General features: G+C 41.2%; 1 protein-coding gene across 5 annotated transcripts in view; it reads right to left on the bottom strand.

Moving 5' to 3' along the window:
• Positions 1-10,717, bottom strand: part of CCNT1 (cyclin T1) — a gene marked incomplete at its 3' end in the record, with an annotated part of 41,674 nt that extends 30,957 nt beyond the window's left edge. For 2 of the 5 annotated variants that reach the window (XR_013995518.1, XM_081083118.1), the window contains exons 1-2: positions 9,699-9,901; positions 5,366-5,447 (exon numbers count right to left, since the gene is read on the bottom strand). Coding sequence is in view for 3 of the 5 variants with exons in the window: in XM_081083118.1 (XP_080939244.1) it covers positions 5,366-5,447; positions 9,699-9,856 (240 nt within the window). Of the gene's footprint in view, positions 1-5,365; positions 5,448-9,698 lie in introns of all 5 variants that reach the window. The other 3 variants (XM_081083117.1, XM_081083119.1, XM_081083120.1) reach the window with 3 other exon arrangements.
• Between the last annotated feature and the right edge of the window lie 2,824 nt (positions 10,718-13,541).

Below are 13,541 nucleotides of genomic sequence, written 5' to 3'. Positions count from 1 at the left end.
AGGCCCAGAGCACGAAATCGTGCACAGTACAGTCCCCAGGCCTAACCTGCGATCAGGGCCATCTTCCCTGGCTGCCAGCAGCCGGCCCCACCCCCAGCCGCCACTCACCCTGGTTCCCTGTTTGCCATCCAGCGATGGAAGCCTGACGGCCGGGGGAGGGACCAAGAGGTCAGCTTGCCCGCTTGCCATCCCCACCCCCGCTGCTGGTCACCCTCTGTGTGTGTGAGGCGACTGGCAGGGCGGGGGCCTTGGCCTGGCACTGCCCACATTCCCTGCCACCCTCCCCGGGTCCCCGTTCACCACTGGCGATCAGAGCCTGCCGGCTGGGTAAAGAGACCAAGAAGTGGTCAATGCACCTCATAGTGACTGGTTGAGCGGTCATTCTGGCTGTTCTGGCGTTATGGTCGCTGGGCTTTTATTATATAGGATAGTCATATAAATGCATTATATCTGTACCAGACTATCTTATCTAATGTTATTTGTAATATAATAAATTACAAACCACCCAAATACCCACCAATAGGGAGCTGGTGAAATAAATTATAGCAAAAACACAAAGAAAGGGGTGGGGGGAGTTGTCAATCGGGGAAAAAGGAGACATGTAAAACTTTAGACAATAAATAAAATAAAAACACACAAAGAAATGCTATGTGGTTATTTAAAATAATGAGAAACCAATATGAAAAGATGTCCAATTTATACTGTTAAGTAATAAAGGCAAGTTGTGTAAGAGTAGTATAGTAAGAAGTGATTTTTATATGTACAGAAAAATATCTAGGACACCATATTCCTAAACATCCTATATAATAAAAGGGTAACATGCAAATAGACCGAACAGCAGAACAACCAACCAAAGGGTAATATGCTAATGATATGCTAAGGCTGCTCAACCGCTCGCTATGACATGCACTGACCACCAGGGGGCAGACAGTTGACCACTCACTATGGTGTGCACTGACCACCAAGGGGCAAATGCTCCAACCAGTAGGTTAGCTTGCTGCTGGGGTCTGGCTGATCGGGACTGAGTGAGACAGGCCAGACACGCCCTGGACCCCTCCCGCAGTCCCTCCCTGGCTGGCCAACCTCCCATGTTCCTCCCAGGTCCGATCATGCTACGATGGGGTCCCTCAGCCTGGTCTGCGCCCTCTCGCAATCCGGGACCCCTCGGGGGATGTTGGCAAGCTGGTTTCAGCCTGATCCAGCAGGGCACTCCCCTTGGGAGGGTGCCAGATGCAGGGCTCATGGCTGACAAGCACTGTGGTGCCAGCGCGAGCCTCTACCAATCCGGACTGATTGGGCCTGTGGGTTTCGGCCCAATCCCTGCAGGCCACCCAGAGGGACCCCACCCGTGCACAAATTCGTGCACTGGGCCTCTAGTTTATCAATGGTTACCTCTGTAAGTGAGATTACATTTCTACATTATACATTTTATATTGTTTTCATTTTTACCATGAGCATTTATTACCTTTGTAATAATAATTAAAAAAAACACACCTGCCTGGCGTAGCTCAGTGGCTGAGCATCGACCTATGAACCAGAAGGTCATGGTCCGATTCCCAGGCAGGGAATATGCCCAGGTTGCGGGCTTGATTTCCATTATGGGGCATGCTGGAGGCAAACAACCAATGATTGTCTCATTACTGATGTTTCTATCTCTCCCTCTCCTTCTCCCTTCCTATCAATAGAAAAATATTTTTTAAAAATGCATAGGAGCTTGATAGGACATGTAACATCAATGCTACAACAATGTATTAAGTCCCCTCAAATTTGAATTTGGATTTATAACAGCTAAACTCTTCAAATTAGCATACTAAAGGGGAAATATTTTTTTAATCTATTTCTTTATTGATTTCAGAGAGGAAGGAAGAGGGAGAGATAGAAACATCAATGATGAGAGAGAACTGGCTGCCTCCTGCACGCCCCGTACTGGGGATTGAGCAACCCAGGTATGTGTCCTTGGCCGAAATCATACCTGGGACCATTCAGTCCGCAAGCTGACGCTCTATCCACTGAGCCAAACAGGCTAAGGCAAGGGGAAATATTTTTGATCTGTTAATTCCAAAATGTGCCCAAAATCAGTTCTCTAGATCAGGGGTCCTCAAACTACGGCCCACGGGCCACATACAAATACAAATATTGTATTTGTTCCCATTTTGTTTTTTTACTTCAAAATAAGATATGTGCAGTGTGCATAGGAATTTGTTCATAGTTTTTTTTTAACTATAGTCCGGCCCTCCAACAGTCTGAGGGACAGTGAACTGGCCCCCTGTTTAAAAAGTTTGAGGACCCCTGCTCTAGATAATCAACAATCCCAAATTAAAAGTCACTGGATTTGAAAAAGGTCACAACATCACAAAGAATCTCTCTATACCGGATAATTACCATTCATTCATTCAACAAGTTTACTAACGGTTCTTTGGAGGATACACAGAAAAGTGAGTCTCTGTCCTTGCTAAGCTTAATACATAGGAAATAAGGAAAGATAATTTAGTAACAAATTGACTTGAGATTTATTTCACCCTGGTTTTCAAATCTTTACCATGATAGTACTGAATAGTTTCCTTCTTCACCACACCCCTAGTGGGGATTCCTGTTGGCAGTGAATTGGCACCAAAGAACACTGGTTGACATAATGAAAGCCAGACAAAAAGGTGACATAGTGAGCAATTTTATTTATATGAAATGTCCAAAACTGGGAAATCTATAAACATGGAGAGTAGATTAATGGTAGCCTATAGCTAGTGAGATGGGAGAATGGTGGGGTGAGACATAAGGGGCACAGGGTTTCCTTTTGAGGTGATGAAATGTTCGAAAATTGATTGCAGTGATGACTGCCTTCATCTGTGCATATACCAAATATCATCAAATTGTGTATTGTAAATGGGTGGATTGTATGGTATGAGAATTATTTCTCAATAAATGTTCAAAGCCCTAACCGGTTTGGCTCAGTGGATAGAGCGTCAGCCTGTGGAATCAAGGGTCCCAGGTTCGATTCCGGTCAAGGGCATGTTCCTTGGTTGTGGGGACATCCAAAGTAGGGAGTGTGCAGGAGGCAGCTGATCGGTTTCTCTCTCATCGATGTTTCTAACTCTCTATCCCTCTCCCTTCCTCTCTGTAAAAAAATCAATATATTTAAAAAAATAAAAATCATCATTCTCCCCTTTAAAAAAATAAAATAAATGTTAAAAGAAAAAAATCTTTACCGTAACAAAAGGGAAGAAATGCAGAAAAATTTCAGAACTGGCAAACAGCTATGGACTTCCTCTTCAAATTTTGTTCTTTATCCATTACCTTCTATTCTAGAGCTATCAGATACCCTCATTAAATGCTTCTCTCTCCCACCCTAGCCAAATTTGCTCAGAGGTTAGTGTCGACCCACAGACTGAGGGGTCTAGGGTTCCATTCCAGTCAAGGGCATGTACCTTGGTTGTAGGCTCGATCCTGGCCCTGGTCAGGGCACATGCAGGAGGCAACCAATCGATGTGTCTCTCTCACACAGATGTTTCTCTCTGTCTTTCCCTCTCCCTTCCACTTTCTCAAAAAAAAAAAAATCAATGGAAAAAATAGCCTTAGGTGAAGATTAACAAAAAGCAGCTTCTCTCTCCCTTAATAAGGGTCTGCTCCTTGCCATCAGAGATAGAGCATAGCTGGAGGTAAGGAGGGTAAGAGTAGTAGAAAGCCAAGCTGATTGGATAATCAACAAAAATTGGGAATACTTAATCCACAAATCCAAAGGGTTTTCTGTGCAATTACTCCCAATACTGATCCCACCAATATCTTACGTTACAAGAACAGTATCTAGCTTTACAGAGCCTCTTCCTATGGCATTAGGGAAAAAAACTCAAAATTAATCATGCTAAGTCTGAAACACTTTTCCTCAAAACAATATTAAAAAAGAAAAAGAAATATTTAACTCACAAATCCAAATGTGTTCATCAAATGTAGCCCTATTACCTGTGAGTTTATTAAACAAGTATAGTTTTACCTACAGCTGAGATATCACTATGAACTCACTTTCAAGTCACTTATAAATAATGCTAAATAGGTCCATTTCAGGTAGCAAAACTGAAAATAGCACTATTAACAATTCTGTCCAGAAAAGAAAAATCGCTTTATTACTATTATTTTCTTTTTCCTGTCTTAAAAGTCATCCTCAGTCATTACATAATGTACCTCTACCTTCCTCCTCCAACCTGTCACTGACTGAAATTTTATCAAATCTAAATAACTTATATTCATTTGTTTTCCTATGACCATATTATTTACCACTAGAGGCCCAGTGCATGAAATTCGTGCACTCGGGGAGCCCACAGGGAGTGGGCCTAAGCCGTCAGTCAGACATCCTTAGTGCTGCTGCGGAAGCAGGAAAGGCTCCCACCATCATCAGCCATGAGCCCGGCTTCTTGGGGCCCCGCCCCCCACCAGTTGCCCCAACCGGCGGGGCGATTGGGGCCCCAGAAGCTGGGCTCACAGCTTCTGGCTGAGCGGCACTCACCCTGTGGGAGCACATTAACGACCAGTGGGCAGCTCCTGAATTGAGCGTCTGCCCCCTGGTGGTCAGTGCACATGACTGGTCGTTCCACAGTTCAGTCAATTTGCATATTAGCCTTTTATTATATAGGATTTCAAAAATTACAGCCCGGGCCAGGTGGCTCAGTTGGCTGAACATCATCCCATGCACCAAGAGGTAACCGGTTCAATTCCCCATCAGGACACTGGTTGTGGGCTTGATCCAGAGTAGGGAGGTATATGGGAGCCAGCAGGTGGATGTTTCTCTCTTTCCCTCTCCCTTCCTCTCTCTCTCTCTCACATCAATAAAAACATATTTTTTAAAAATTACATTTAAAATTAAGCAGTTTCCCTTTAATTCTATTCTCCCAATCCATATGTTAAGTGTTCAATAACCTATTTCTTTACTAAAGATTCCACTTACTCTAAGGATGCACTGAACCTACCAAACAACTAACTAGACCAGTGGTCGGCAAACTGCAGCTCGCGAGCCACATGCGGCTCTTTGGCCCCTTGAGTGTGACTCTTCCACAAAATACCACGTGCGGGTGCACACGTACAGTGCAACTGAAACTTCGTGGCCCATGCGCAGAAGTCAGTATTCTGTGGAAGAGCCACGCTCAAGGGACCAAAGAGCCATATGTGGCTCATGTGCCACAGTTTGCCGACCAATGAACTAAACGCTTCAAAGGAAATTTGGAAGGCTGGATTCAGAACAGTAGTATGGCACATAATAAAAGTGACCAACCCTAAATTCTAAACTCCAAATCCCAGTTCAGCAGCAAAGATCAACCACAAAAGAAAAATGAAGTTGGAATTAATCATAAAAGGATTAAACCATATAAAAAATACTTACATATCGATGGAACTGTGTGAAGGACTGAATCATGTAGAATCGATGCATGTATACTATAGCAGTGTTGATCGTCAATTGTGAGCTTAAATATTCAAGTTAAGGCCCCAAACCAGGCAGGCAGTACAATTCCCGAAAGTACAATCTTTCTATTCTCCCAAAATGACCATGCAAGCTGAGCACAGCAGATGTTCCCAAATGAAAATATTTACCTCTCCATCAAATTATTAACTACAGTTAGCACACCTTAAACATAACAGTTATTCACTACAAATTTACTGAATAAACAAGCAAGCTTCTTAGCATGTGTGAATCAAGAAGGGACATAAACAAAATTACACAAGTCCTAAACCCATCACTTGCCTATTGAAAATCCTGCAATGGTGATTCATTAGCTCAGGACCTCTCCTCACATGATTTACAAGGCCCTCCCTGACCTGGCCCTAGAAATATGGCTCAACTTTTAAACTTTAGCAATTTTTTCAGTTCTACTTCTCTCTGGCAACCAAGCCTTCTCATAAGGTGATCCCTGGGACCAAAAATACTGTGGAATGATTTTATATTCAATCACTGACAAAATGTTAAATACCTTATTTCTAAAGACCTCAGAAGACAATGTGGGGTATACAGAATGAGGCCATTTCATATTGTCAACAACCTTACTAACAACACACATATAAAAAGGAAAGGGCTAGGATGCAACGAAACAGAATTTCAAACAACATGTTTAACTCAGTACACTGACTGGGTGCTTAAAAAACACAATGGATATTGGCAAGAAAGAGAACACCTTTTTTGAAGTGAGCACTTAAAACATAAACATTCAGCAATATATTTAAGTGGAAGGTGCACCCAAGGACAGCTTTTCACTTTCAGAATGAAAAGAACTTTAAAACTATTCTAGCCTTTTCTGCTACAAAATGAGTATATTTTCTGACCAAAATGCTAGAATTGGCCTGTTCTTTTCGGGCCCATCTGTGCACGAGGCTTCACCGATGAAACAGGTGGCCATAGCAAGGGTGCACCCTGGTAGCTAGCACCTGCTTTTGCACCCTGGTAGCAGGGGTGGTGCTGACCCAGTGCATGTTCACCTTCAAGAGGAAGACAGGGCAGATGACCAAGATCATCAAGATGCCTATATCCAAGCCCTGCATCTCTGGATATTGCTTACCACCTATGCTATTATTCTAGACAAATTCAAGAACAGAAAAACTCAAGAATGCCCTAAGGAAGACTGGGTAACCAAGAAATTACTAAGATTCTGCTACACATGTGAAAATGATGCCAGAATTCCAGAAAAGTTCAGTTCACATGGAAACTCCTACAAGAGTAGAAGAAATTATGTGGCCTTATCAAAGGAGGAGCTGTCAATTTTCAGATTAACAGACTTCGAATTGACACTAAGTTTTCTTACATAGGAGAAAGATGTTCAATATGTCATAATGTCATTGACAACTGCTAGCTGGTTTCAGATGAATGTCGAAGTTACTGCAACTGAAGAGAAAATATTATGCTACTGAAATTGATCCTGTTCTGCCCAGCCTTCCTGGCTCAGTGGTTGAGTGTTGACCTATGAACCAGGAAGTCAAGGCTCGATTCCCAGCCAAGGCACATGCCAGGGTTGCAGGCTCAATCTCCAGTGTGGGGCCTGCAGGAGGCATTCGATCAATGATTCTCTCACCATTGATGTTTTTCTCTCTCTCTCCGTCTCTCTTCCTCTCTGAAATCAATAAAAATATATTTAAAAAGAAAAAGAAAAATTGAGCCTGTTCTTACCATAGAGGAGTAGTACTCTTATGTTATAGAATGGTAAACAAAATGACATGGTTTGTGGAATAGATTTCATCAAAACCTAAAGAAACTGACAGACTCTGACGTTATGCTCAAGGAACATGAAAATTTCTCTGATAAGCTCCAACATAGTATACCTGTGTTCATATTTTTGGCTGGTATCAGTATGTACTAGAGATTATCCATCAAGTTGGTGTTTATTATCCAAACGTGAAAGTAGTGTCCAACTTCATGGATTTTGATGACAATGGGGTACTCAAAGGATTTAAAGGAGAATCAATTCATGTATTTAACAAACATAATGATGTCTTAAAGAATTCAGAATATTTCAATCAATTAAAAGACAATAGCAATATAATTTGTGTGAGAGACTCCCAGGGACACTTAAGGCAGATATGTAGCCAAGTTGAATACATTCTTAAAAATGGGTATCTAAGTGAGCGAGGGGATGCGCTTTTAGAAAAGCACATGGAATCTAATGATATTGGTCTAATAAAAGACAAATCATTGGAGGGGGCCACCTCTAACTTACAAAAAGATTCTGTAAATAAGCATTCTTCAAGAAGACCTCTTTCCTCAGGATGAAATTGATGCAAGAACTGTGCATCTGTTCACCTTGCTGAAAGACTTTTATTTATAATATATTCTTGCTTTGCAAGTTTTTCTCTACATTACTGAATTATTTTCAAACATGTGGAGTCCATCAACTGGAAGCTCCTTCTTCTCCACCTCTCTCTACACACCCCTCACCGTATTTTTTAACATTTAAAAAAAAAATCTTCCTTTTTGTCTGACATCTTAGCAGCCTTGTAGCAGCTGCTCTTTAAGTTTTGCTATGCCACCCAAGGTCAACAATAAAGATACTGGAAAGTCAGCCAAGAAAGACAAAGACCCAATGAACAAATCTGGGGGCAAGGCCAAAATTAGACGTGGTCCAAAGGCAAAGTTCAGGACAAGTTCAATAACCTAGTCTAGTCTGACAAAGCAACATTATAACAAACTATAACGAAGTTCCCAACTATAATAAGCTTATAAGCCCAACTGTTTCCCTTGAGAGACTGAAGATCCACAGTTCCCTGGCCAGGGTAGCCTTTCAGGAGCTCCTTAGCAAAGGACTTATTAAACCAGTTTCAAAGCACAGAGCTCAAGTAATTTACACCAGAAACACCAAAGGTGGGGATGCCTCAGCTGTTGAAAATGCATGAACAACCGGCCCCACCAGCTGCGTATTTTGAAAAATAAACTGTATTAAATCAGGGAGAGGGGATATCTTAAAGTTAAAATTTGAAAAATAACTATTTCCAAAGAGCATTTTGTAGTTAATGTTGTTAAGATGTTTTTGAGGAGTCTCTTTATACTGGGAAAGTTTGTAGAAGTTTAGAAAGTTTTATGAAATGGTGAAATAATGTGTATGATTTTTAAGTATAGCCATTTTTGTAATTTGTGTGAATTATGCTGATAGTATCTCCATCTACTAAAATTGTGTTATTTTGGTTAATTTGTTTCAGGAAAATTGATAATTACCAAAAAATACTGGTACTTGATGTTTGAAAAAACTGTTGGTATCCACATGTCACTAATCATGATTAAATGTTTTGTATCGAAGTTCTGATAATATGAAATGAAAAGCCAAAAAATGCTTGGAGGAAAAAAATCACTATATTACCTCATCTTTGAAATATGAGAAAAACAAACACACATCAGCACTGAGTATCTTAAAACCCCAACTTTTTTTTTAATCTCTAGAGAATTTTTGTAAGAATTTATTTGAGCCAAACAGGATATGCCGGAAAGTAAGGTCTCAACATGATTCAGAAAAATGCTTTCAAAAACCCAATATTTTTCAATGTTTTTTTAAACCGTTAGATCATTAGGTCTACATCCCTACAAATCTTAACTGGCATCCCCCCTTCCTCTGAAATTCTATGAAACTCTAACAGTAGCTACTATTTGAACTTGAGTGTCAAGTATTGTGTAGGCCATTGAAATTAAATGCAAGAAGTATCACCCCATTTTACAGAGAACACCAAGAATTTGACAGCTTTCTTAGAGAGAGAAGTGGGAAGAAGAAACTGTGAACCAAAGCTGGGCATTAATTCTAGGCCACCCTTTATAAGACCCTCAAGTAATGAATTTCTCAAAATTCTCTATACACACTAAATTCAAGACGCAGTCATCAACGCTAAAACCTCCACCAGGGCCTAGGCCCTCGGGCATAGCAGAAAAGCATAACCTCAAAGTCACCAGAACAGGCGATCAGAACACACCGAAAATGGCCTAAGAACGGCCGGTTAAAACATAAAGCCGGGAAGCACACGAATTCCCGGCAAGGTTGGTGGCACCGGTGAGCGAGCGGGAAATTAATTGCGCCTCGCCTCCCTCGCGCGAACACTGAACTTTCAGCCTGCCCCACCGCAGTCTCTCCCACCCGACATCAGCCCTGCCCACCCTCTCCCCACTTCCGTCCCTTAGAGAGCCTGGGGCCTGGACGCGAGCGCCAAGGCGGGACTGATTCCAAGGCCGAAGGCCTAGGCCGCAAGGATACACATAAAGACGTTGCCCCATGTCCTGGAGCAGATTGGCCGCCTGCTGACGATAAGAAAGTTCTTTATCTGGGTCCAGCCCAAAGCGACGGGATGGGCTATTTTCCAGCTGTTCTCGAGTAAAATACCACCGTTTGTTGTTCTTTCTCTCTTCCTCCATAGTGCTCCAACCAGAAGGCAGCGGCGAAGGCTGCAAGCGCTTCCCAGCGTCACTTAAGCGGCGACACACATCCGCTGTGCGGAGGCAGCTGCGCCGTGACGAACTTCCGCTAAGGATGGCCGGATAGGTTGTGACACGCTTCCGCCGAGAAGAATAGTTGAAGGCTCTACTTCCTTAATGGATCACGCGACAGCCAGTAACCAAGTAAACAGCCAATAGGCGAGCAGGAAAGACCTCGGGGTGGGGACGCGAGTGCCCATCATGTGACTCTTGGAGGGAGGGTGAGGTTAAAAGTTTTCGTTCAAAACCACGTCCCCTCTCGCGAGAAGTAGGCTGACAATTCGCGCCCTGCGCGAGAGGGTGAGGCAATGTTTGTGGCGGGATTAGGCGCCCGCCCACGCGCCGCTCCGCGGCTTCTCGGAGAATTTCGTTTGTGGCGGAGGTGGCGATATAAAATGGGGCAGATGGAGAACTTGACAGAGAAAATAGGTGAGACTGACAAAAACTAAAAAAGTGATCATAGTGGCCCTATCGTATATCGTAACGTGAAGCAACTGGAAGCTCTCACACTATTGATAACAATGTAAATTACGCATTTGGGACGCTAAAGCCTTGAATGCATTCCTAGTTCTCCACAATGATCCAACTTAAAGGAATAAAATAAATAAAGTCGCTTTCCTTGATTCAGCTCCTGTCACTCAACTTATTGGCTGTCATGCAGCACGCAGAACTAGTTTTCACTCAATTACAATAATACTTTGAGTTTTGTTTATTTCTAGATGTGGCTGTTCCAATGCAGTAAGTTTAGTTTAGTTTAGGTCATTCTCAATTATTTCCTTCCATTCCAGGCCCTATCTGCCATATACTGCCTGCAGTAAGCCTTACCTCTGTTTTACTCCAGAAAAATTGAGGTTCAGAAAGATGTAAATTACATCAGGTTATATAACATTCAAAAATAATAATTATTTCAGACTTCCTTCATCATAGACTTTTTTCTTTTAATAGAATAAGCACTTTTCCAGTTATGTAGTCATGTATGTTGTTTTTTAAAAGTCGAATTTATTTCTCCCAGATCCCTCTTGCCTATATCTCTGACCTGTGTTTGGTTCTCCACTTAATCTCTTGGATCAGCGATTTTCAACTGATGTGCTGCAAGAATCTTTAAAACATGCAATACAGGCACTGGCCTCTTTGCCCTTTCAGTGGTTCTCAACCTTCTGGCCCTTTAAATACAGTTCCTCATGTTGTGACCCAACCATAAAATTATTTCCGTTGCTACTTCATACCTGTAATGTTGCTACTGTGATGAATCGTCATGTAAATATCTGATATGCAGGATGGTCTTAGGTGACCCCTGTGAAAGGGTCGTTCAACCGCCAAAGGGGTCGCGACCCACAGGTTGAGAACCGCTGCCTTAGATTGACAAATAAGAGAATGACAACAGCCAACGCAACAATAGCCATCTGGTATGAATGAATCAATTATACCTTTTTTGTTACATTGGCCAAAAATATATAAATATTTTCCGGTGTGCTACAGAATTTTAGTAATTAGTTTGTGTGCCATGATGTGAAAAAAAGTTGAAAATCGCTATGTTAGATTGGTGACTCCATTTTGAATTTGCTGTCCTGGTTGAGTATGCTAGTCTTCCAAGAGAAGTTCTGGTATCCGTAAGACTTCAGGCAATGCACCTGCTAACCAATGGCTTGCTACCCTGCCATACAGAAAAGGAGGACCGTGTAAATCAGAGAAAAGAAATATTCCTTGGCTGAAGATTAAATTACTTGAAAGTAGGCAGCAGTGATAACATAATTGATAAAGGTGCCTTTTTGTGTCAGGCCAGAATCCAAATCCCAGCTATTCAATTTTTTTAAAAAACCATCTTAACCATGTTTTGAATTTACTGATTTTAGAGAGAGAGAGGACGGGAAAGAGCGAAAGAGAAACATTAGTGTATGTGCCCTGACCGGGGATTGAACCCGCAACATTGATATATTTGGATGATGCTCTAACCAACTGAGCTACCTGGCCAGAAAATCATTTTTAAGTGTACATGTCAGTAGTGTCAACTATATTCACATTATTATGTAACTGGTCTCTACAACTTCTTCATTTTGCAAAACTGAAATTCTGTACCCATTGAACAAGTCCTCATTTACCCCTCTGCCTACCCCCACTCTACTTGCTGTTCCTATGAGTTTAACTACTTTAGATACGTCATAGACATGGAATCATACAGTATTTGTCTGTCTGTGACTAGCTTATAGCATTATACTAAGTTTTAGTATAATGACCTCAAAATTCCAAGCTACTCCTTTAACTAGCTGTGTGATCTTAAATGTCATCGCTGCATACTGTCAGAACACCTGACACATAGTAGGTATTCGATACATGTTTATGGTCGAAATAATGTTAACCCTCTGGTACGTTGCCCTTAAAGAACAACTGACAAATCTTAAGCCAGAGGAATTCTTTGTTGTTAAATAGGACCCCTTTTTTCTGTAAATCATACCTATAAGGCTACTCTTCTTACTCACTAGACTAATCTTGTACAGGATTATACCATATTTCATGGTTTAATCTTATTTTGCTGTGCTTAGCAATGTCATATTTCAGTTGTGTCAAATATTACCATTTGTTACAGATAAAACAATTTCTCCCAACATTCTTATAGTTTCCAAATTAAAATATGAAAAGATGGTGTTCTCTTCCAAACTATCCCTAACTCCACATTCAGTAATGTCATGGTAGCTTGAAATTGGCCAAGGTGTGTATGTGCTGATAAATTATTAACAGCCAGCTACCCAGAAAAGTAATTGTAAGTATATGTATACGTACATAAAGTTTATTGTAAAAATTACTGATATAAAGGATGGGTAACACACAATTTATAAAAAATAAAGTATGCAATCTTTATTTATAGCCAACTGGTTCTCACAGAATGCTTTCATTGAGTTTTACCGAACTGCTTGAATCAAGAACCAACCTATGATTGCATTTGACAGATGAGGATAGCTTTGACTATTGGTTGACATTTTCATTTGCATTATCCAATAAGATGAAAGTGAAACAATGAGACTTATGTTGGAACTTTATTTATCAGTGACTTGAGCAATGTCTTTGCTGAATTGGATAATAGTTTTTGAATACTGAAAGAATATTTCAATTTTTTGTGCTATTTATAATGTAATGGCACCAAACGTGATACACTTTTAAACTTAATCTACATAAAGTTTTCTCTACACTTTCTTAACTCTAGTCAGTCAATAAAACAATAAATTAAGTCTTTGTCCGTAGCATTTGCCAATTTCTGTAGTGTTACCTCCCACCATGGCCAATTTCAAGCGACCAATGTGACATCACTGATTATGAAATTGGAAAGAGATGAACACACAATCACATAGTATACTCACCATGCAGAGAAAATATACAGGGACTTCTGGTTTCCAGTCTGATGTGTAAAGAGCTTGGAAATCATCACGCAATCAAACAAAAAGGCTGAACTGAAAATCAATAATTCTTCTTAAATGCATCAAAGAATTAAGGTAACAGGACAACCTCTACCACAAAAAGTGGAGAGACGGGCAGAATCAGCAGGCAGAACAGAGAATCATGGCTCACTGGGAGCAAAAAATACTACTGGAACCAGCAACTGGTAGGAATACTTAAAGGGGAATTGACCAAT

This window comes from Myotis nattereri, assembly GCF_964212035.1.
Source record: "Myotis nattereri genome assembly, chromosome: 2".
Classification (NCBI taxonomy): Eukaryota; Metazoa; Chordata; class Mammalia; order Chiroptera; family Vespertilionidae; genus Myotis; species Myotis nattereri.
Note: the sequence above shows the minus strand (reverse complement) of the source record. Positions and strands in the feature narration are given on the sequence as shown.